Source organism: Rhopalosiphum maidis, chromosome 1, assembly GCF_003676215.2.
Source record: "Rhopalosiphum maidis isolate BTI-1 chromosome 1, ASM367621v3, whole genome shotgun sequence".
In the NCBI taxonomy this organism is placed as follows: Eukaryota; Metazoa; Arthropoda; class Insecta; order Hemiptera; family Aphididae; genus Rhopalosiphum; species Rhopalosiphum maidis.
In genome coordinates, this window is record NC_040877.1 from 13,505,806 (window position 1) to 13,533,023 (window position 27,218).

The 27,218-nt window shown below is 32.5% G+C and overlaps 1 protein-coding gene across 1 annotated transcript; it reads left to right on the forward strand.

Annotated features, from left to right (window-relative positions):
• The first annotated feature begins 1,737 nt into the window (after window positions 1-1,737).
• Window positions 1,738-27,218, forward strand: LOC113560958 (girdin). The gene is made up of 10 exons (XM_026967100.1): window positions 1,738-1,907; window positions 23,946-24,850; window positions 24,937-25,141; window positions 25,208-25,338; window positions 25,407-25,547; window positions 25,730-26,011; window positions 26,097-26,271; window positions 26,353-26,505; window positions 26,606-26,864; window positions 26,930-27,218. The coding sequence occupies exons 2-10, from the start codon at window positions 23,963-23,965 to the stop codon at window positions 27,093-27,095; spliced, it is 2,400 nt and encodes a 799-aa protein (XP_026822901.1). The 5' UTR covers window positions 1,738-1,907; window positions 23,946-23,962; the 3' UTR covers window positions 27,096-27,218.

A 27,218-nucleotide genomic window follows, 5' to 3' on the forward strand; every position in this document is an offset into this window, starting at 1 on the left:
GGTTATATAACACTAACGCGTATAAACGCCATCGTAAGAACGGTCAGAATGTCTTGTCCTTATAATACTTCTAACATTATACTATATGTGGTCATGTGGATACAATGCACTAACTTTTTTGTTATATAAATAAAATAAATCCCGTATAGGAACGTTTCACTTTTTTTATTGAACCACATTCGCGGGAAACACTTCAACTTTTACGACATTAATATCAATTATTACTATAATATAATAAAAGTGTATAAATTACGGCTCACGGGTTTTCTACCGAGTACAAACGTTTATTGAAAACCTTACGAATTACTTAAAACAAGACGTGTTACAAACACAAAGTATAATAATAATAATAATAATAATAATAATAATAATAATAACAATATTACTTTTCATTGAAAACGAAATAAAAGAATATTAGCGTACTTATTTTGTTAAGAGAACAGAAATGATGAGAAATCGTTGTAGCACTGCGAATAAAAACGTTTATTTTTTTATTGCCAGTATTTATTCTCACGGAAACAAGTTAATGCGATTTCTATTTTCGAGGAAACAAAATAAATCGATGTTGCTTGCTTGTTAACCGACGTATCGAAGTACAGGAGTCACGGAACAAAACGGCGTAGCTATTATCAGCATACCGATACCGTCGTCACTCGCGTACCTAACATCGAGTTTCGACTGTTTCGTGTATTATAGGCATCGGGTAGTGTTTTTTCAATTCGATCTAGACACGAGTGTGTACATCTCTCCTTCGCTCGCGTGCGCAGGACGTTCCTCCGAAGCGTAAGCGTAAATTGCTGGGGAGGGGGGGGGGTGTTGAGGAAGCTTAGCCCCCCTACATTTTTAAAAATTTTTTCGAGAAATTTAAGGTTATTTATTAGAGAAAAATATAAAATGTAAAACGTAATTCCTAATCAGGATATCCTATAGGTATGTGTTATGTGAACATTTAAGCTTCATGTATGTATAAATTTTGTATTGTAAATTCGCAATAAAATAAAAATTATCGAGCTGTACGTTAATGGTTTCTAACGACAACGATAAAAAGTCATGTGCATAACTTATGTATTATACGCCGTTAAGTAAATAATTTTGAAGTCTTAATATACATTTTATATAATAAATGTTACAATAAAATTGTAAAATGTGTATGTAAGGGGTGCGGGGAGGGCTACTATGTTTATAATTTTAGCTCCCCCCCCCCTCCTAACAAGGCAAATTTACGCCTATGCTCCGAAGTCTCTGCGAACGGGCGCATTGATATAATACGTGACGCACTGACGCAGGACTCGATGCGGTCGCGAAAAACGGACGTTTTAATGGAAAATATACGGTTGAACACGACGACGATGGGGGAAACGTAACAACGGTCTTGGCTCACGCCACACTTTTTTTTTGCAAAAAAAAAAAAAAAATAATAAATATAAATTAAAATGTCGCGCGCGGGGACCCATACGAGCGCCCTTTCGTACGACAGCAATCCCGTATTACAGCGAAGGTCCAACGCGCCTTTGAGTCTATGACCGGTCCGGTCCGCAACGCATGGGCGACGTCGTACACACACACGCGCGCGTAGTCAACACCGGTCCCCTTCCATGCGGCAACAATAATACGTCTGCGTTCGGCCGCCGCCGATTCGTCACGGCCGCCCGGACGGCGACGGCGAACTGGAGGAGGAAACGGCGGCGGCGGCGGCGGCGGTGGCGGCAGCGTGTTGATACCCGGCGAGGCCTCTGTCCGACGCAGTCTGTGCGTAACCGTCGCGTCGACAGTGTTTCGTACGGTACCCGACATCGTTGGATTACGTGCCGCGCCGGTTTGTGTTCGACGCGCGCGCGCCTCGCATTGTCGCGCATTCATTCATTAGCTACTTCTCGGACGACAACACGGCACGGAAACACGCAAAGGTCAGTACAGCATTGCCACGATGCGCTTATTATTGTTGTTGTTGTTGTCAGAAATAACCGAAAAAAACCTACGCGTCCGGGGCCGAACGTAACGGTCCGGGCGGACCGGTTTGGTCGAAAACGGAGGGAAAATGCGGCGTTACCGTTCGGTAGGCAACACAACAGCGGCGCGAATAATAGGAAAATACCGGCCGAGTCGGAGGCGTTCGACTTTCACGCCGTTCCGTCGGCCGAACGATAAGCGCCCGATACGACGATTGCGCTGCCCGCGCGCGTATCGTTATCGTTATTATTATTTACTGAAAAACGCGACGGCCTTTTCATTTCCGTAGCCGCGCGCGCCCGCACGTCGCCGGTGGCTGCCGACCGATATCCGCGCAGACAGATTTCCGCGATTCCTCTTCTCCCGCGTGCGCGCAATAACGACGCGACGACGACAATAATACGGTCTGTGATAGTATTATTGTTATCGTTATCAATTATCATCATCACCGTCGTCGTCGTCGTCCTCGGACACCAACGCGTTTGCCAACCCCTTGCGGCCGCACAGCCGGCGCAATCTCGAGAAAACATCACGTCGCCGTCCATTCAACAACAACGGGCGCCGGCGACCCTTATCAAATGGCATTTTTCATCCTAATACCGAGTATTATTGTGCGTGTCGGGTGCGCATATCGCCTCGGGGATGTCGCACAACGGGTCTCTCCGGACGGCGTGGTGGCGGGGGCAGAGGTCGTACCTATTATTATTGTGGTGCGCGATAACCGCGTGCAACGTGCGTCGCGCACACCGCGCGTACCGTGTAAAATGACACAACAATGCGTTCGCCGGTGGTATTATTTTCATTTTTTCTTTTCGCTACCTGCCGACGGAATCCTACTACGCGCGCGCGTGTTGCAGTACTACTACTGCACAGTCGTACCCTCCGAGTGAATCGAAAACACGTTTTATAACGCCGCGTCGAATATTTATAAATGCGGAAAATCGTTGTCACCTAAGCTCGGCACATCGGGAAAACGAAAAACGATTTTTTTTTTCAACCCGACGGTACTCTTTTTTTTAAGTATATATGTGTGTGTGTGAGTACGTACGTCGTCGTACACTGCTATAGATATGGACAGTACGTTCGCGTCCGGCGGTGGCTGCTGCTGCTGGTGCTCGGGCGGGCGTCGAGGAGAATTATATTATACTCGTAATAAATATTTACACACGCCGCCGCCGTCCGTTGTGTGTAGCCAATGACCTCTGGTTGTGTGTGTGTCTTCTGTGTTTCCATTCCAAACGTCAGTTCCCAATATAAAAACCCGCACAACGGGAGAGCTAATTGTTATTAAGTCTGTATTAGCGTTAGTATGTTCTATGTATACCGAACATTATAATCAGACAGAACAGAATTAGATTCTTCTGAAAACTTAAAAGTTCATCATAATAATGATAACGTTATTTACGTATTAAGTACGTTTTATGCAATAGATTCAAACAGTATACCATAATATTATATTTATATAAACCATCGGAGTCGTTATACGTTTGATATAGGTATAGGATTATATTATGTATAATTAATATTGTAAATAACAGGAAAGACTAATTTGTTTACCGATAAGATTATGAAATACTGCCTCAATAATTCGAGAAAAACTAAAACTAAATTATTTGTTGTTTAATATGGAAATAAATTGTTTTCAGTAAAATTGTACTAAATATAAAACCGTTTTAAACAATTTTAACACGAATTCCTTTCGTGTCAGTATTTTGGATTTTAAACATCAGGATATGAAAACAAATCTTATACGTACATAATCGATTGTTCTAATACAATTTGTTTCATTCCTCCTCGTTAGTTTAGTTTTTCTTAATCGTTGAAAGATGCTTTTATTTTTTTTTATAAAGTGGCGAAGTTGTTGATGGGTTAGAAAACCTAATAATAAATAGCGGATTATTAAAATACATGTATTTATAGCTTTATAGAAAACTACAAGTAGGCGCTATCCAGAAATATTCATTACTTATCTAACTACATTAGTTTTACAATAATGTGTTTTTTTTTTGTGACCATTTCCTTTTGGTGTAATAAAAACTTTTAGGGTAGTTTCTGGTAGCAAATTTGATTTAGTTGATATGCTTTGAAGAGGTCAAAAGTGAACAAAAAAAAAAAAAAAAACACAAAAACGAGAATATTTACACAAAACCAATTTTTGACAAAATGTATTTAATTAAACGTAATTAAGAATGACGTATCTAAAAACTTGAAACTTTCCATTTTTACTAAAGTTACATACACACATTATTTTCTGTTCTCGATCGTGTATTCAAAATATTGAGACTACTTAATTTTGAGCTATTTGTAAGCATATGCAATTTTAGGAAAACAAATATTTTTAACACCTATTTATTTGTCATACTTGGTACAAAAAAAACTTGAAAATCTAATACAAGGTTGTTCTTATAGCAATTTAAAAATAGTAATAATTATATAAACGCGATTTTTTTGTAAGCACTATTAATCATTTTATTAAAATTAATCTCTAAGAATTTTAAATTAAATTTATCTCTCATTTTAAAACCATAAGCTACTTTTCTACATGCCTATTTTGTATACAGAATAAAAATTTATAAAATAAATGTGAATAGTTTTTAATTTAAACTAAAAAAAAAGAATAATAATTAATTCATAATTTGAAAGAATTACAACAGCACTCTGAGTAACTACCTACATATTTGTTTAATCCTTCTACATCCTAATTTTTTTATCGAATAAAGTAATACTTTCAAACCAAACCTTAAACATTTCAAATAATTTTATTTACCTATATTATTTATATTATTTATTTATGCTAATAATTTAAGTAAACAAAGGAAGATTTACATTTCTGTTAATAATTATATGGACAATAGACATATTATATATTTATATCATTAGAATACAATAATGTAAACAATATACTCAATTACTTAACATTATTCTAATAAAACAAAAATCTCTAAATTTTTCAGCTTAACAATATTTTAGCTCTTTAAACGTTTTAACAATTAGCATGTCTACAATTTTCAACTTTGTATGTTTTCATAAATAATACTATTATTAGTATTTGAATTACTAGTGGCCTATCCTGTTCTTGTCTTTTTGATGATAATATTTAAGTTTATGTTTCAACTTTGAAGGTCTCCCTAAGTATAATATTATCGTGTGCAATAGGATTGTGAGAACCATATTCTGTTTTTAAATTGTTTAAATGTTATAATATCATACGAGATATTATATATCATATAATAATCGAAGGACGGTCTGTAGGGCTAAAAAATAACATATTAGTTTAGGTCAAGGATGGGCTACTTTTACCACTTTCTGATATCAGTATATCCTATCTAAAAATTTTGTTTTTATGTTTTGATGTACATCCAATAAAAATTTAAACCGATTTTAATCATACACCAAGTATTTAAACATCATTGCTGAGTACCTCCTAATAATATTAACATCTTGATGTCTAAGACATTGTTTTAAAAAATAAAATAAATATTTTCCACGTTGTTTCATTCAGATACTAATTACTGAGTACTAAATTATTGACTATTATAACCTCGATTATAACTAAATAAAGACTAATAATGATTTTAAAACTAAAACTTCAAAGGGTTATTATACAATCAATGACACTTATAGTGTCATTTATAGTGTAAAAATATTTATATATGTTCAATAAATATTAATCACGAGGTTAATCATGACTGTTGAAGTTACACGTTCTATCTAATTTATAATCGACACATACGTTTAATAGTAGTAATGTACTCATCATCTAAATAGTGATACACTGTGTCATTTAAAATGTAAACAATCGCGCCAATATAATTTATCTCAAAGCAAAAATTGAATTAACGACCCAACTTAAGTTATTAATTTATAATCATCCAACCATTATAATAATTAATTTAGAATGGATTATGAAAAGTATTAATTATTAATATTAGTTACAATATTTATCAAGGAATAATAAAAAAAATTAGTTTATGACAGCAAATACCTATATGATTTATTGATATCTGGTTATTTCGCAAGTCGTATACTTACAAGTATACAATTTTTATGTAATTATCATGTCAACCGTAATCAAATGTTATTAATTTATTTTTATATACACGAAATAGCAATTTATAAATATATTAAAAACTTGATTCACTCTTATAACAGCGGATATTGTCAATTATCCCGTTTTCGAATTTCCCTACTATAGCAATGACCAACCAACCAAGTATAAAGTTATGCAATTCTACGTTTTACCCCTCTTAATCGTTGTATACAAATCGAATACCAATTATCTTATTTTGCGTTTTGCAATCACAACGTATTATAAAATGTACTACAAAAACAAGTAAAATGTTTATTTACAATACCAAACTTTTTAAATATAAAATATAGTTGTATCTCCTGCCAATAAGTAAAATCTGAAATTAAAACAATTATAATGGTTATTTTAAAACTTTTTAACCGCTATCACTAGTCAAAATATTTTGAAGTTTTTTAAACTAGTGATAAGTGTGATTATGTCTCGTCATATCATTGCATCTCAATAAGTGTGTTTGAGTAACAATAGGTAATTAAATTTTGTTTGTTTAGTTTTTGACATTGAGTACCTATATTATTTTTAAATAATGGTTCACTGATATAGATTCATATTTTTATATTTTATAAACATTTTCAAAATAACTTCTGACAAAATGTCTTACAAAAACATTGCTTTTGGTTATAACTAATAATTCAATTAGCTGCTAAAAAATACATTGAAAAATTTCGTAGTTTAATTTTCACTCACTCTGTTTATTATTCCGTAGTTACTCATGTGTTTCCCGTACGACAAATGTTTTTTTCCTGTCCGTCATGCAAGTCAACATTATTTACTAATTTATAATGTATTGTTATTAATTAATATTTTATTTGACGATTGCCTGATAGGTTTACAGGCGCGCACACACACGGTGGTTAATTATCCATAAAGCCCCAAGGACGGTCACAATAATTGGCTGTTTCCTCTACGTGATACGTGTCTAGCACTAGTTTTTCATGTACCTATGTTTTCTGTAGGTAGGGAACGTACTATGTACACTGAAGTTACCTGTTAAATTGTTGATAAACTTACATAATTTTATTTATTTATTAATATTTTGTTTACAACCGTATATAAAAAATATCCAAACTTTGTTTTTTGAATAACCTATTCAAATGACACTTTTGTTTTTAGACATTTTAAGTAAAAAGTTAGTAACGGGGTAAATTTTTATTGTTTAACTTCAATCCCGGAAGCAATTATGTTAAGTTCAATTATAACGAAGTTTTTAAACATACATAAAATATTTATTATTATAAACCATATTCTCCGTTGTAGTATGAATGTACACAAATCTATAACTCCAGGAGTGTGCAAACTGTGATCGACACTTTCCTACCGTTTCGTGAAACGTGTTTGGTTTTTTAACAGTATGGAATTGGTTTTTCATCGAAAGTTTAATGTCAAATAACTCATTCAAATGGTACAAATCGGTATTCAATAATAAATAAATGATGGTTACTGAATTGTTAGAATCAAGACCGTACACAAAATATAGTTGTAGAATGATGTATTTATTTTGTTTTTAATACGTGCCTGGTTTTTATTTTCGGTTGTAATAATATATCTGCAGTTGGTGTGCACAAAATGCAACGTCGCAAGGGGTACCCCCTTGTCTGTTAAACTGATGTCGACGGTGAATAGCAATTTATATTTTATCATTATTATTATTTGCCGTTGATCAGCGGGCGTCAGCAGCACAGGAAATACGGTCCAGTGATGCCAACCCCTGAACCGGTTCCGAACAGTTTCCCTACAAAACATTAATTAAACTCATTTATTTGCTTTTTGGTAGGCACATATTGTTATAGCTATAAATTATAGTGGTCCGAAAAACTTTAAATGTAAATTATCAAAATCGAATATATTATTATTGTTTTTATTAACAAGTCGATAACAATCATTATGCACGTTCTATGTTTAAAAATTTAAATAATTTAATATTTTTGATAAATCTGTGTTATAATAATTTTATTTCTGTTTATACAATTTGTATGTTTTAAATAATGTCGAAAATTGTCCAATAGTTCGATCTAAAATGTTTTTTGTTTTTATTTATTTTATCAAGGATTAAACACTACACTTAGTAATATTAATTCATAATGATTAATGAAAAACCATGAAATTAATATATTTTCAGCATAGCATGCCAAGCACTTTTTTGTTTCTTATAGCGCTTGTATAGCTTTAAAATATCATTTAAAGTATCTGTTTATCATACTTTTGTAAAACTGATTGATTTAAAGTGTGTTTTTTGTATTAACGCTCATTCAAACTTATAATCTCTACGTTTATCAGAAGAACTTTATGTGACCGTTTTTAAAAAAAAAAGGGGTTTGTAGACACTAGACGTAATGAACAGAGATTATAAGATTATATGAAATGCGGATAATCGAAAACCCGTTTCAAAGTAAATGACGTGTTACAGAAACGATAATACAAATGCCTAAACATTTATTTCTGTCATTAAACTAAGATTTGTACATTTATTTTCTTTCAATTCATTTACTTGTAGACTGAATAAAATACAGATATGAATATTACATAATATAATATGATTATATTTGACTAATACTTTATAAATTATATAAACAATAGGTAAAATATATAGTATATACAATTATTAATACCTGTATTTTTAAAGTTTGATTTAATGCTTTATTGAGATTTTATTCATTATTCACGTAATATATTCTATAGACTTATCGCTTTAAAATATTTAGCCCTTACTTAGTCAAATATAGTATTTGTTTAGTTTTTCATGTTGACAGTTTTCAATTTTTGTCAGTTAACACTGGGTAAATGCCTGATTATAAAGATGGTTATCTACATTTTAAAGGATAAGAAAATTAGCAGATGGTTGAATAAAAATGCAAAAAAACTATTCTGAGTTCAAGTATATTATTATAGTACGCTGTACCCCTCCTGATTTTCATATGTTAACAGTGGAAGTCTATGATTTTTATTTTCCTAATGTTGTTTGTTAGGTTGATTCCTTCCTTCGAGTACATCATCCACTTAATCAGTAGTTAGTAATGTATATAATAAATGAACTATTCAAATTTCAAATGAAAAAATATAAAATATTGTTGGGTTGATTATATTTTGACTATACCGACCCATATAAGGTACTAAGGTATATGATTTATTACCAACCATAGTGCCCTTTTCATGACATTTTCTTGAAAACTTCAAATATAAAGATGACCCTAATGTACATGGCATTCAAGTTTGGGCGTCAAATGTCTGACGGTTACTTTTTCCATAATACGTATTACATTTGTAACCTTGATATAAAATAACTGCTTTTTGTCAACTTTACATGGAACTTTATACTGTAATTGTAATAAATAATATTATGTAATGTACGATATATATAAAATATAGCATAAAATTATCAAAATCATTAAAATTATCATTTTTTTAATAATTTATTCAAAATATTGATTAGTTAAATACAAATCTATCCAATGGATTTTATTAAACTATTTCATTCAATAAAAATTATTATTTTATGTACCTATATGTAGTATGCATTATTTATTATTATTACTATTCACTCGAGTATACACTTATTCGAGATAATTGTTTCTAGTATAAGTTTTTTGTTTAATAAGTACATAATTTATTTGAAAAAAATACAACGAAATAACAAGATGTGATCTAAATTTACAAGAGATTTAAATGCTACACGATTCTATTCATTGTTAATACTTTGAGTAGTTTGCGTTACTCGATATAATGTGAAACTTACTTATATGATAATACATTGGTAATTTCATGGCTTATACGTTATATAACTTATAGTAATAAGATTAATAATAGTTTTTAAAGTCGTATCTCATTTATACTCGTTTAGACTTTTGCAATATTATAATTAATAACACTATTAGTGTAAACGTTTAATAAGGTTTATTTGATAATTTATGACACATATTATAATATACAGAAAAATAATGTATTAAACATACATGATGTAATTTTTTTTATAGTTTAGAAACAATATCACGTATTACTATATTAAATGTATTACTATTTAAACGGAGAGTTTTTATAATGTAGCAATTTTCACTAATGGGTTAAGTTAGTTAGTATATATATTCACAAATCAAATATTGTTATTGTGCCCAAAGAGTATAGATTATACAAATACAAAAAGCATATAAGTTATTGTGATTTAATAAATTTTGTATTGTATTTCAATGTTTTATGAATTACTATAATTTATAAATTATGAACATTTTGTTAGTCAAAATTATTGTCAAAACTACATATCTAAATAAATTATAGGTTTATAAACTAGTAGCTAAGATTTGCAACTCATTCAAACGAATTTAATGTAGTGAAAAAATAACTATAAGCTGCATTGTTCGTTTTATTATAATGCCGAATTATTCATGTTTACTCGTATTTTTATACTTATGTTTAGAGTTAGTTACCTTTATTTCCTTCCGTTGTACTTTACCTCACGCTACCTTTCTATTTATTTCGGAAAACATCGTGTTACATTATAAGGCATCTTTTATTAAATTTATTACAATGCCAATAGACTCATAACGTTTAATACCATTGTGTAATATTATCTGTAACGTGTAAGTACCTATTTTTTTTTTAAGAAATACATACTCGACAATAATATTGTTTGATTTATCTACGTAATTTATCATACATTATTAAATTCATTCATAAATTAATAATTGTTGTATGTGAACACGTAATATATTATACTGATCAGTATCGAGTTCATTTATTTTTTATTGCAGAACAGTTATTACTTATTAGTGTTACTTTTACATTCATATGAGTTATTTTTCTTGTGCCTTAACTTAAAATTACATATTATATTCTATGATTTAAAATTCGTATCTGTTGCTTACGTTTTTTTTCTAATTAAAGTGTAAATATTTAATAAATAAAAATATTTTAACGAGATAAATGTTTTGTTAGTGAAATTTGCTAATGGCTTGTAGATAACAATAAACAAAATTATATGCGCCATTAGCTATAATTTCAATGGGCTGTGGATCGTTAGGTTGATGGCTCGGTACAAGTATTACGTATCATCAGTCGCACTGGTATATGCAAGAATAGTTGCATTGTACGCTGTCATTTTCACTAACACCCCAATTAACTTAGCGTTTTGTATAAAATATACAAATAAAGTACCTACCTATTCAATACTTTCAGTTATGTTGGAAAAATATGCGTTTATATCATTTGAAGCAATAATTTATATCCCGTGAACATTTTGTACGAGATTTTGTATTAATATTGAAAATTGTTTAACCATTGTGTCTAACATTATTTCAAACTATCTATCTATAATGTGTGTTGTTTTATTAAGAACTTAAGTGAACAACGGTTTTAACAATGCAGTATTTGTATAGTAACTCACTTTAGGTACCTATCTACTTATCTTTGAAAACAAGCTTTAATAGTTACCTAAATAATATTTACGTATTACCAAACAGCTTAGTTTGTTGTTATCTCGTATAAATAATGTAATTTATATTATACGTATACCATTAAATTTAATACATTTTAGTAAGAGCATTGTGTTGTGCAAAGGTAAATCCTTAAAAATATAAACGTCTTCACATTTTAATTTTAACAATACTAAAGTCACAGTTGCGTACATTACATTTTTGTGTTAAATTTATTTAGAAATGATACCTATGTAAAACAGAAACACTTAAATATTTTATTTATCAAACATTGTCATTATGTATATTATTGTATAATATCTGTACGACGGGTTGTTTGATGTTTTTAATGAATACGTTGGTCGGCCATGTCTATCAGCAAAGTAACTTATGTCTTCTGTGTGTTGTATATATAAATGTGGATAGAGAAGAAAAAAATATAGTGCACTTTTGTCGTTATATCGACTCACCAAAAAGACACAATCACGAAGATAATTAGTCCGACGTCGCGGAAAGAACAGCTCATCAAATTTAGTTTCTCACCCCCCATCCAAGTATTTGGGCATATTCCAAAAAATCATTTTATTTCCTTCTCAGCGCGGTAAACTGTAAAACCACAGTTAAAATCCAGTAGAACAAAACGGAATCATGGATCAGAGAAACACGATTTAACGTTGATATTACATCCATATCGAGTATAGTTGTTGTATGACATAATTTATGGTTATGTCGCTGCGATTGAGAGTCTGTATTCTGAATTGTTTGGCGAGAAGATTGCTCTCATTTCGACAGCTTTTCGTTTTACTTATAGGAAGTAAAAATGTGTCTTTGCCAAACCAGATATACTACGTACGTGTATTAAACAAATATCGAATATTTCAAAAAACGACGAACAAAACAAATAACATTATTCATTGGGTTACACCTGCTGAGACCTGAAGACACCGTTTTCTAAAAAGATTGATTAATTTTTCAAATTTTTACAATGCTTTTTGTAAATATGTACATATATAGTTGAGTAAAATACAATATGTATATCTCTATACTCCTACACAAAAGAAGCTTATCGAATTAATAGTCTATCATTATAATTATGTAACACCCATAACCTATTTTTTTAACGTATCTTGTATCTATTATGACTATATTCGAAAAACAACATAGTACTTTTATGATATCTTATTATTCTTATTTAATTTAGGTATATAGACTTTACATTAAATCTAGGGTTTATCGTTTTAAATTACTGTCCAGTGCAAAAAGTAGCCAGTATAGCCAGCGGGTATACATTAAACATGAACAAATTTTGTTCTATTTTAAATCATTATTATTGATTTGCAAGAATATACCGAAAATCAAATTTAAATTTTAGTTCTGTATTAAAGGGAAGGGGTTCATTGCGATATTCTTTATTATTGTATCCTCTCTCAGTGGTAAAATATTTGTGAAAATTTTAAACACATGAAATATTAATAGTTTTATTCAAATCATTATTAATACATTATATGTTCCTTGTGTAACTATAATGAAATATTAATTTATGAGAAAACATTATTCATTATATTCTTTACAATATTGTGAACTATAATTGCATTCATTATTAATAATTGGCCTTCTTTTTTCAGAACAAGGTTTTTAAAATTCATATCGTCAAAACTAAATTACTTATATGTTGTCTATTTAAATTGTATAAGATTTAGCCCCTTAATAGGCTATATGTTCAATAATATAGGACATTGTAGTGTTTTACAGTTATGTTTTGTTGGTCATTCATTACTTACGGGTATAATGCCAAATTGTTGTAATATTACCATGCCATCAATGATCTATATTTTATCTACACACAATTATTATATATGCCTATAACAGGCATCACTAATTACAATTTAGGTTGTTTGAATACCCTGGTTAGAAGTGTATAGTATAACATAAATTATTATTATCACAATGACCTTTACTCACAGCGAAAAAAAAACAAATATCAACGATAAAATATATTGAGTTTTCTTGTATGCTTTTATCGGGTTTTCTCGGAAATGTAAATAACTTGAAACAACATGATTGTTATTAGTTTATACTTTTTAATTTTATATAAAATATAAAATCCTATTAATATTTTGAATGTCGTATGATATTAAATACAATAATAATTAATGGGTGTCGGTTTTCGTGGCTAGACATATTATTACCAGACTGTAGTCGCTGTCGGAAAATTATGTCCAGAGACGACGAAACTATATTGTTGTCTGACTACCACGTCCGATGCGGTAGTAGTTGTAGTTACTTTTTAATTAGGTGCAACATGGGACGGCCACTATGGACAAAAAGACGTTTTGCGGTTTTTTAATCTGTGTCTACGCACAGTAGGCTTCTAAATTAAAAACTGTACTAAAACCAATTATTACACTATCTTCTTTGAGAAGAATATTTTTTTGAATTTCTGGTGATTTAACGCGTGGAAATATATTATGTTTTATCGCCGTGAAAAAATAACACTGTTGGATCGCTGTAAACTATAAATGATAAAAAAAAAATTAAAACGAATTACATAGAAAGATAATACTATATAACTATTAACTATATGTAATATTTAAATATAGGTCCACGGTGTAGTATTGTTAATAATAACATACTTGCAATAACTACTTTTTACGATAATGATAACCGATAGATGAGGTATAGGTTCAATATTTTTAGTTAAATTTCGGGTGCATGTTTCCTCGGAGTTTGTTATTGTAATACGGAACGTATTTGTTGTATTCGTGAGGCCTCAATCGTCAAAAGCAAGTCTGTCCCAAGGAGAACTGGCTAATAAACCAGTTAAACTGTTTTATGCGTCCATGTATCTATATATTCTATACAATCCGCCGTGAATATTATAATAACAACAATTTGTGGTAAATGGTAATTAGTTAGCACCGTCCTTTTGTTTTGCCGACTATAGTTTATCTCGCGAAAACGGCGTACTTTGTATATGATAATAATTATTATATTAATGTATACATCGTGTCCCAAGAAAATTCAGGATACTGGAATTCATAACGTAAACACCATTCTTTCCTAATCGTTTGGACAATAGTAAATTCTCGCGGGACAACATCCTGTATATCCCTATAGTAGTTCCCTACGTAGAAACGTGAACACTGTATATTATGAGAAAAAAAATCTCACGCCGTGAGAAGATAACGATATTACAATTTAGTTCACAAACGCCGGTGCGAGCGTGAGTCGGTGCTCGGGGCAGAACGTCGGTTTTTCCACTCTCTCACTACATGTCTCTCTCACACTCACAATCACGCCTAAATCTCTGGATTTTTTTATTTTCTCTATAATATACGTGTATATATAATATTATAACAGTTGTGGTTTTACACGCAGCTGTAGTATACGTCACGGATAGAACAAGCGCGTAGATGTTGGTACTTTACTGGTTACTTAAGCCTTTGACTAACAGTATCACATTATCGCGACGGTATTATATTATTATTTATTACATTTACTGACGTTACGAGTTTCCTTAAAAAATCGGTAGATCAGGTAGCCGACCTTGAAATGACGAAAAAATAAAAAAAGAAAAGCGAATCTCTGCAGGGACTGTACGACGACTGTCACTAGTTTTTGTCGGCGATGCTTCTTCCCCCTGCCTGCGACCCATCGACCACCAAACGACCTTTTGAATCTGTTTCTCTTTTTCTCCCAAAAACTTTCACACCGTCACGCGTCGAGGCCATTTTACTTACTCGCCAAGGGGTCGAAATAAATTCGATAACGACCATCGCAAGATACACACAAACCAGCAGTGAATTATTATGTAATATATGTATAGTTGTATTGTAGCCATGTTGCGCCATCAAGTCACCGCCGGGCATCTAATAATTTTCGGTCAGTTTCACACACAGATTATAATAATAACATTTCGTAAACATTATTATAATATCAACCAGTAGCATTATTGAAATATTTTACCGTCGGTTGCAGCCAGGACTCAATACTGCATATATATATATATATATAATGTTAAAGGTGGTGGTCATAATATTATGTCAAGTTTATATTTCCGGTGAGTCCTCGGTATATACTATATATTATATTGGAATTTGCTCGCATTTAAATTGTTATTTAAATCGTTAAATCACTTAGATACACTGTATGTATTATTGTGTATAATATAATATCGTAATACCGATGTTAAATATATATTTAATAGTAATATTGTACGTGTAAATAATTTTGTCGATGACTGTTTACACATCGGCTCTCTCGGCTTTCGTCGCAATCTTATCATATTCAGCCGATGACCTCCATCACGCGACATATACACTACACATAAACAACATACAGTATTATTTATACACGATACATTATTGTATACGGTGTTACACTCATGCTCGTCATTCACGCGGTGGGCAGTGGAGATTAGTCATAATGAGGCGTTGTAACTAATATTCATACTGAGTACATAATATGCGTGTAGATACAACGTAATATATGTCGCCGATACGTGCTCACCCGCATTTGTGAGTGTGTTACACATGGCATCGCGTTCTGTATTGAAATGCCACCATGTCCGCGGCATAGTAAATTAACTACAGTCAGCTGTGGCGGTGATGTGATTTGTGCTCCGCATAGTCCGATTGGACGTCGACGTCGAATCACAGGACATGTATTCAGTTCAACGCGCACTTTTGTGTGTGTGTGTGTGTCTGCGTGACAGTATACGTTTACATTGTGTGTGTACAGTTAGAGCGGAATCGTTTTAAGATTCGTGTTTTTTTTTTATTATTCCACCCTTTTAAGGAGACGCACGCCGAGAGAGTTCCAGCGGGTTTTTACACATACGTAATAATGTATACGGATCTGTTGCTGTATATATAAAATATTATATTGTGCAGCTACGACCAATAATATTATATTAATTCGAATCTGTTGTTGACTTTACTAATAAAACTGGCGTGTATTATCTAAACAACCGATTATAAATACTGAATAATTGTGCTTATATTATACGCCATATAGGTACATAATATATATTTATGTAATATGCGCGGGTTGTATAATAGCAATCGGTTCTTATGAAATGACGAAAGAATATATTTGATTTAATTTTGACGAAACAATATACTTTATATTAGATATGATCCTGCTGTTTTACTCTAAAATGTATACGCAGTTGTTCAGTGTATAGGCCAAGAAAATACTAAATCGTTAGTGTTGAATAATAATTTTGTAATACATCGACAGCAGCTTATAATATATATTGCTATTGGTTTGACCGCAGCAGTAGACACTGGACACAATGGGCATAATAATATAATAGTATACCTATATATATATATTAGTATATTCCAATCGTATTGTAGTCATCAGTACGAAAACCTAATGTTACACACATTATAGGTATTCTAATACATATATATATATTTATATATATATGTGTGTGTGTGTGTATTTATGTATTTGTATCTATACGCTATAATTTAGTTGTAAAGAATAAAAATCCTGTTTATTTTAATTAAAAACATGTATTAAACATACCACGTCCCTGCGGTGCAGTGTACCCATGTATACATTGTAATTTTAATAAAACTTCGTCTACATATCACTTGTGTAATTCGGTCACTTCCATCGGCTATAATATTATAGAGACATAGAGTGTATATCGTTGATGCGAACAACGGCGTATGCGTTTTTTCATTACATGTGACGCACAGCTGTTTACTACAGCAGGGGATATAAATTATAATCATTTTTGTTCCGACCAAAAAAATAAATAAATAAATAACCATTTCAATAGTTTTTCTTCTTTATGCTTTGCATTTGTCACGTATATTTCACGTCTACGATAAAAAAAAAATTAAAATTAATTTTACCAATATGATATATTTAGTACTGTATTATCAACCTAGTAAAAAAGATCTATATTAAAAAAAAAAATAAAAAGATCGAATTTCAAATAGGATATTATACTTTCATTGATTCACTATTAATTTCCATTCTCTGTGGTGGTAGTGTATATTATAATATTAAAGTCTTGGTTTTTAATTAATGTCGAAAAAAGTCGTTACGGCCGTGCAATTTTGGCAATTGTTTTAAAAATGCACGACTAAAATTTAAATTATTGGTAATATTAAAAAAACACTGTGGTCTTCTGCAATAAACCTCCTCCGCGTGTTCTCTACAGCCTTATAATATATTTATTGGAGGTATTCGTAATTTTTTTCATGTATCGCAACATCGTTGGGCATGGCATTATATAAACTAAAAGAAAAGAAATGCCATTTATAGATCGTTTTAATTTAAATTACGGCGTTTATTTTCTTTTTTTGAACTTTTATTGAAAGTATAGTAACTGGCGTTGGATTTTGTTTATAGTGATCGCTATCGAAAAACTCCCGACATTAAAAAAAAAAAAACAAAACAAAACAAAACATACACCCGTGAAATGGCTTGTGCTGCTCCGGACACGTACTAACAGTTTTATTGATAATACACACTATAATAATATGTCAAAAGAAATGATTCGCCGTAATATATGGTCCCAGATGAATTTCAGTCATGCGATGTGTATGTGTGTATACGGTGTAGTAGTTTATCTGATTCCATTGTAGTAATTTTTTTACATATACATTAAGCTCCCATGAGAGTCATTGGTCAAACTTTTGAATGCCAAAGCAAGAAAAGTCATGAACTTAATGAAATATTTTTAGCATTTCATTTGCAGCCAGCCAACAAACAAATAATAATAATTTAAAAAAAAAACATAATCGTATGATAATATTATAATGTACCTACCTACCTACCTACCTATTTATAAATACTTATTTTATTGTTGGGATTTTGCTCGTAGAAAATTAAACAAAACTAATTCGTTGGTTTATAGAAGTATAAAAAGTAATTAGTTTCATATTTTAATCTGCCATAGTTTAGTATAATATTTATAGTGTAGAGCTGCAATGTATTATGATGATGTTTATCGGTAAACAGTGGTTTATTTAATTTAAATTTTTCAATTCTGTCTAAAATAAATTTTGTTATCGGCGATGAAAAATGTTGTGAAACCCACTACAAGATACGTGGACTATGCACTGAAGTAATAATAATGATTATGCGTTGCCCACCAGCCAAACTGTCGTCTACTGTCTACCCGTTAAAAACCATAAACCATTCATCGATGACGTCCCATACATAAAACGGTTATGTAGCCCACGGAGCACATCATATACATTGCTCACACATTTTAAATCTAAAAGAAAAACCGTAGGCGGATCTGGTTCGTGGATAATAGGTCATTACCCCCATACATACTAATACTTATATATGTATATGTTAGCGTCGTAACGTTATAATTGAGCGCCGCAATTTAAAAGCGTTGGAAGTGTTCCGATGTTTAAAAAATGTAAAATATATATTATAACAATAAATAATGTTATACTTATAATAATATAGTATTATTGTGCTGTACAACGACATACGAGACACAAACGATTGATTCGTGCAATTCGCGCTTAAAATTATAATGGATTGCAACGATCGCGTGGTCTTAGAGCACAGGAAAAATTCAAACGTGTACCTATATTCTCGTCGTGGGTCTTAGTGAGAAATCTGGTGTTCAGTCGGTGGGAGGACATATTATAATTTTTTAATACATCTTTTGATACAGTTTTTCCCTTCGACGTCACGCATTGTTTAACATCTTGATTTTTTTTTTTTTAATTAATAAGTTTATAAATATATACGTATAATAACAAAATTATATAAATATTTTAGGGAAAATGGAATTATCTTGAATTATATAAAAATAAATAGATATGACTTATTATTGTATTAAAAATCTTGAAACGAACTATTATTGCAATATCATCAGTAAGAATTTTCTCACATGAATTAATTTATAAATTCGCAGTATTTAAATATATATTTACTATTTACATTAATATCCGAACCTTTAAAAATAATTACATAAATATTTATTTTATTTAATGCTAATTAGATATATTTTCATTATATGTATAATCATGCGAATACGTAAAAATACACCAAAGCTATGCAGTTTCTATGAGGGGGAGTGCTATACACCTATTGCTTCCTTAAATACGCCACTGGTTGAGGAGAAGTGATATGTACAGCAGTTGTAAACGCATAATGTATGTTATTGATTTTTGAAAGTTTACTTTTTCCGGTCTAGTTATTCCGTTTATACGTATAGTTGCGACACGTAACTGCAATAAGGCCGCGGCGTTTAACTATTGTACACGGCCAACGCATATCGGTACGCACATAATGCGTTTTCTTTTCTACCTTATAAACTCACGATCTCGGCTGTTTTGCTCGCCAATTTTATCGTCCCGTTCGTTCTCGTCCTACACAATAACATAATAATAATATAGCATAAGTGCGTTATTGCGATATTATAATGATAGGTAAGTACTCGATCGTTTCAATCGTCAAAACGGGTCGAGTTAGACGAACTGCTACGTGTGTTAGCGAGAAAACTTTTATACTCTATTCTATACGGGACAAAAAAAAATACGATGTGCGATGGAGTGCGTTTGTGGTGTATGTGTGTACAGTATTCACCTATATATATAGTATCGCCTACCTACTCCTTACGGTTTGTTTACGGTTCATTAGCGTTATTGGCGAATGCGATAAATGCGCGTCTACCGATCGGTAGGTGGCACTCGCGAGGGATACCGAGTGTTTACGGCGACTGACAATCACATGACAAATTGCAAAATAATGTCTGTTCGGTAATGATGATGATGATCAATGTGTGTATGTGTGGTCACTTCTAATGTGTGTGTATACGGGGTGTTTTTATGACATACAACACCCAAGTTCTTCTGTACGGCTTTATAATATATTATTGTCTTTGTAATTTGAGCTACACAACTCCAGATTTTTGCGGCTCAAGCCCTCAATAGATTTAAACTTTTCTTCATACAGAGGATGTAAACTGTATCATTTATACATATCACATATGTATTACTGTATAGTAAAGTTGTGCCCGTATATAAAATATACTGCTATAATGCTATACCCATATCAGCGAGTCCTACCTATATACTCTTATATACTTGAAAGTATAATGTTTACCTACGTTTTGGGGCTAGAATTTTTATGTTCTGATATGTTTCTATTACGTCGTTATTTTACAAATGTGGTTTGTAAATTTGTGATATCCACAAATTTAACTTATATTGATACAAATAATGTTTTACATTTTTTCATATTATTACATATTTTAACTATATAAACACAAAAAAATCCATATTTCAAAGTATTTTTTGAGAGTTTATGTAAATAATGGAAAATTCTATTTTGAATAATTAAAATTCGTTAAAAATGATATGGATTTATTTGAGGATAAAACTATCTCGAAAACTATTTAGCTTACTTATAAAGTAACATTCTTGATTTCATATGTTTAAATAAAAAAATGATCTACTTTCACGTAGATTAAGAAACACGAATACATATATTTATTTATAAATGATTAAATTATTGTGACCCTTAAAAATTGCAGTATTATAATTTCTCATAATTGTATTTCAAATATGTTATAGTCAAGAACACAGTGAGACACTGCATAGGAAAATAAGAATGCAAAACCAAAACTTGTCTATGATGCATATACTCGTATCTTTGCATATATGCATATATTTATAGGTATCTTTCGATAAAACATTAATAAATTTAATTAAAAAAAAAATCCTACCGCGCCCCTTCCATGTTGGTTTAAACTTTTTATTTTATTTTTCTTGCATTTTTTCCGCTTATTCGTGCCTTTATATGTAGCAAGACTGAGCACATAGTACCGGAAATAAAACAATCATAATATTGTGATGACGCATGCGCGGTTGTCTGGACCATCACCTCCACCGCCGTGGTGTCGAGATTAGCATCGGACACGCGACTCAAGCCTGCTGTAAAAGCATATATCAATTCCGTTGTATTGGCAGAGATCGGTTATTCACGTGCCAAATTTATTTATATATACCGCGTGACACGTACCACGTATATATTTAAGCAAATTTATGATAAATGTATATTATATACCTTATACCGTACACGCGTTTCCTCGATACCCGTTTTTGGATGCAGGAAAACAACATAATATATGTATACGCATGTAATATAATAATATAAACAACGTGGTTCTTTATTTTTATCGTCATCGCGGCTGTATGTTTGGGGGTGTGCAATCATAGTACACAATACAGCCAATGATGTTAAACTTTTATGCAGTGTACCTATATTAATATATTGTACACGTTACAATAAATCACGCTATTTATATTATACGTATTTTACAGTAAGCGATCACTATACTATACTATAGCGATTTATCGGCTATTTAAACATCAATATTGTGACGCTATTATTACAGCGATGGGGTATACGTCCTTTTCTCGCGACGAAAAAAACATTAGAATTAATTCTGCTCATATAGGTCTCCCGTTATATCGTGACTATGTCACTAGAAATTGTAAATCATTGTACAGTACATTATGCCACCTAGTTTCTCCTACCAACATCGCTGCTGCCTTATATATGCGTAAAAGGAAACCGATATCTCGAGTTTTTATTGCCCATAGGTCGTATCGTGTGATTTATATAGAAGCCAGAAAAATAAATAAAAACTATGACAAAAGTGTGTTGTACCGTGCGTCGAAGCTCCGTTTTTATATTGTTTTAAAAAAACATAATGTAGGTGTATACAGTATTATAGAACGAACACACAACGCGTTCGTACATTTTCCAATACGGTGTGGGGTATAATAACAATAATATAGTCCTAACTGATGTGATATATATATATTACACCGACGAAGGCCTCACATTTCACTGTCGTCTAACGTTTCTCCGCGTGACAGAATCACATTCGGAGCCAAAGTTTATTTTATTATTATTATTATTATTATTATTATTGTATTATACACTTTTGACGGACTAATGACCTACCTACAGACTACTTGTATACACAATTACTCTACGTTATTATTTTAAATCGGCTATTATAATGAATCACCTAAATCGAGAAATTTGACAGGTGGTGTAGGTATTCGTAGTTCTCTTTGTTTGAACCAAATACATTTTTGTTTCGCGGTTAAATTTTTTTATTCGCATCGGTTTTTTCCGTATAAATTCGTATAAACACTTATAGATGAATGCGTTCATATAACGTATACGTTATTATAGTTTATTACCGTCGAAACTTTTATATATTTTTTTTATTATTATTATTCGTTTTATTGGTTATCGATCTTTTTTCATAGGCATTCTTAAGCCATTTATATTTATATAAAACGCCGTCAATACTAAAATCGTAATGTTTTTTTTTATTTGATATAAAATCAGTTATATTTTAAAAATAAAGAAATTATGGAATACACATAATTAAATATTATAATATTTCTCGCGAAGCAAAACTACTATTTAAAAACTCGTTTAATTTATTTAAATAGGTTTTACGTCGCATCCGATTTGACCTCGGATAGGAGGTAGATGTATTTTTCAATCCTATTATAGTGTTTGTAAAACAATCGTCGAACTCTCTCTTTCCACAGACGATCAAAACAATCGGTCCGTTCGCGAATAAACGCGAGCGCGCCATAGAAAAAAAACAACGATAATGGACGAATTGCCGCAGCCGCGCTGTAGGCAACCTCTCGTCAGCGGCTTGCCCGTGGCATATTGTAATGATAAAATTTATTCTAATTTATACAACCCGTTCGTTCTCCGAGGCGCGTTGAAATTGAAAACAAAACAACATTCAAATATAAATGCACAACTCGGGGGCGCATATCACATAGTCCAAGACACTGTGATTTCTCGTGACGATCTATATCATTGTTAAAATACGCACAAAATATGCCGTCGGGTCTGCAGCAGCAGCAGTGCGACCTGTACCGCCGCTACCACCCTCCTTAGAGGGGTGTATGTGGATTTCCCGCCAAACTCGTCACGCCGTCATAACTGAACGTCGCATACAGTAGGTACACCCCTGCGAAGTACGCGTACTTACATTAACGTATACCCTATTATACACGTTCATACATGTATATTATTGTAGTCTAGCTACCGCGTGCTATACGAACGTGAAATATCACGTTGTCGAGCAATGCCCAAGGGCACGAAGACGAGTTGCCGTGGCAACTCCCCTATTCAACAGGGTGGTGGCGGTGATATCGCCCCTCCTCGCGACCGCGAACCTACACTTCTACTCGTCAGCTGTTCGACATACACACACACACATACACACATGGCTTGTAAATTACTAAACGCATTTTCTATATTATAAAATGATATAAAGCAATAGTATACCACTGCGACGCGTGGCGGACGCGTGCCGAAAACGTTGTCCGAAATGGACGTTTGCGTTTCTCCCACGCGTATTTAGGTTAAATAATATAAACCTATTTTGGTGATTTACGATCGAACGACGTCTCTGGCTCCGTAATAATAACATTCATAATAATAATATAATAATATTACGTTTTTAGAATTTCCAATTTCGATCATGGACGGCGAGATCGCTGCTTCCACCGTCGCCGCTGCAATCGATGAAATACCCGCCAAGGTGCAGTTGAACTTGAACGTCGAAGAAGCCGCGGGTGGTTGTGGTAGCGACAGCGGAGTGGACGTGACGCCGGCAGTGTCATGTGACTCGAGCTTGGCGTCGGGTTGTTACGACCCGTGTAAGAGCCCGCTGGGCCCGTTCAGCCCGACCGAAACCGGCGGTCCGTCCTCGTTGCCCTGTTACCCGACCTCGGCTGTTGGCTACAGCAGGCCGTCCACGCCGACTTGGCGCAGGTCCGCTGAGCGGCAGCCGTGCAAGTTACCAAGTAGCATGTCGTCGTCGTTCCACTTTGAGACGGCCAGAAATAGTCCGCCCAGAGCTGAACCGCCGAAGAAAACCGACCTAAACGCAGCGGCCAAACAGTCTAAGGTGTCGACAGTCAAGAAGTTAGTCAGCACGTACGACATGGTCAAATCGCTGGACAGGTATGCCACGTTGCCCAGGCGGAGGAGGAAGTCCAAGGAAAATCTCGCGGTTACTTCCACCTCGCCGGCCGGTACCGCAGTCGTCCCCACGCCGCCCAGAGAACCCAGTCTGAATCGGGCGGCCAGTCTGAGGAGAAAGCACATCGAACAGGGTGCCCTCGCCCACCTAAACGGCGGTGGTGTCGGAGGCAGCGGTAGCGGTATGACTGCCAGTACCCCATCACCGGTGAAACCAGCTCTTCCGAAAGCGACCAGGCCACCGCCGATTGTTGCCAGGACGAAGATATACCACGAGGTGTGCTCGCAGACTTGCCTGACTGGCGAAGATATCACCAAAGTCCTATCGGGTAGTATATTGCATCCGATTGAAAACAGGGTTGAAACTAATGACGCTGAAGTACAGGTTGGTTCTCTCGTACATGTGTATCACTTTATTATCGTTTTCTGTAAACATTTTCTAATTTATTTTACGTATTCATCATTATTTAGGTCGATTTAGTGGAAAAAAGGATCAATGCACTTGAGACTGAGCTAAAGGAAAAGACTGAACAATTAGACTGTAAAACAAAAAAAATCAATGAACAACAAGAGTGCCTTAAAAATTTACAAGAACGGCTGAATCATGATGATTTGGACACATGTAGACAAATTGATGCTTATAGTCTACGACTATGCAACATTTTTCAAATAAATAGTAATATTTGTGTATTATTTATGTTTTAAAAATTTTATGTTAAACGATTATGTAATTTTTTTTTAGATTGTTTGGATCCTACACCCTCAAATATCTTAGAAATATTGGAAAATCAAGTGGCAACCACTTCCTCAGTGATCAATGAACAGCAAAAAGAACTCAACCACCTTAAGACTCTTTGTACTTCTTTACATAAAGTAAGTTGCAAAATATATTAAAATATTCATCATATTTATTAACATTTTGGTATTAATTTCTATTATAGGATTTGGAAAAGAGCTATGCGGCTCAAAAATCACTTTTGCAAGCCAATCAAGCCTCTGAAATGGAATCCTCAGAAATTCAAGATTTTTTACAAGCTGAGAAGACTATGCTATCAGACACAATTAAGGAACTAGAAAAAGAAGTATGTTGTCTATAATGTTATAATTTATTGCTTTCAACAACTAACAAGTATTAATCAATTATATTATTATTATTAATGAAAACATGGAGATTGCAAATGTAAAATGTTGTGACCATAATCTGTGCAATAAAATAATTTTTAAATTTTTAAATTTTTAATCTTATGAATGGTTTTTATTGCAGGTCAAGGATTATAAAGAACAGTTGGCCATAAAAGGAAAAGAAGCTTCTAAAACTATGGAGCAATGTACACATTTAGTACGGATATCTGAACAACGAAGACAAGAGAATTTGTCATTACAAGCAAAAATGCGGGTTATGGAAAATAAAAGTCGTGAATTGTTACAACAGCAAGAAACGACTGTGTCAAGTGCTGTTGTAGGTCTATGTGGATTAGGCAGTCGTCTCGATGCACTTTTAGATAAACTTGTCAAATCCTATTCCATTTCAGAAGTTGATATCGAAGTATGTACTTTTTATAATTATTGAAAGTTAACTAATTTATTGTCATTTAAATATTTATTTTCTACCTAAACATTTTTATTTCTAGGATGAAGTATACTTTAATGAAGCATACACAAATGGAGACAGCAGCAGTGATTCTGAACAACTTAATGGTTCATCAAATAAGTCTGACTCAAAAAGCCTTATGTCTGCTATTGTTTCTGCCATTAAATCAGCACCAACTAACTGGCATAAAGGGAAATTTGATAAAAACCTTGCAGGTAAATATTATATATAATAATTTATACATTTCTTTATTTTCTTTAATCTAAATCTGTACCTAATTAATAATTATTGTTTAGCTAGCACAAATTCACGAGAATCTCCTATTAATCCCCCTATGAAACGTCTACAAACATCAGAATCTATGAAAGAACTACAGAAAACATATTCTCCCGTTAGTAAACGAAACGGATCAACTGGTGATCTATTATCACAAACTGATTCCTTAGACGGTATTCATTTTATAAAATTAACTAAATGAAATTATTGTATTAATTTTATTAAGAGGTCAATAATATGATAATATTTATGTTTTTTTTTCTTTGGTTTTAGATTGTAGTGATTTACAATCGGCCGAAAGTGAATCCTTGAATAATCTGTCAGAGGCCATAGTTGCCAGACAACAATTGGAGTTGAGCATGAACAATGCTAACACTGGAAACTTTGACTTTGAATTTTTAGAGGACTTCCGAGCACCAGATGCTGATCTCTTAGACCAAGTAATTGACTTAGACAATACGGTCACCAAGTTGTTAAAAGTCATCACTCTTGTTCAGACAAACAGCAAAGAACAACCTCCACATTCAGAAAGGTTAATATATTGAATTGTACATTTCAGACAAATTTAGAATAACTTTTAACATCCTTTTTTTTTAGACATGATATCAAATACACAAATGGTGTCAATGGTAAAAACAGGCAGTATTCCTCGCAGTCCCCATTGATACATGATAGTGATGAATCGAATTATAAACGGCCACCAATAGTGCCTATGCAGGAACTAAACTCAAGCTCACCAAAAGCTTTAAATGGAATAATGTGATGACTAATTTTAATTTTTGCACTATATATGTGTGTTTTATTTTTATTTCTTTGTATAAATATTACATTAATATTATTTTAACCATATCTATTATTATATAATAGAATATTTTATTTGTTTAAA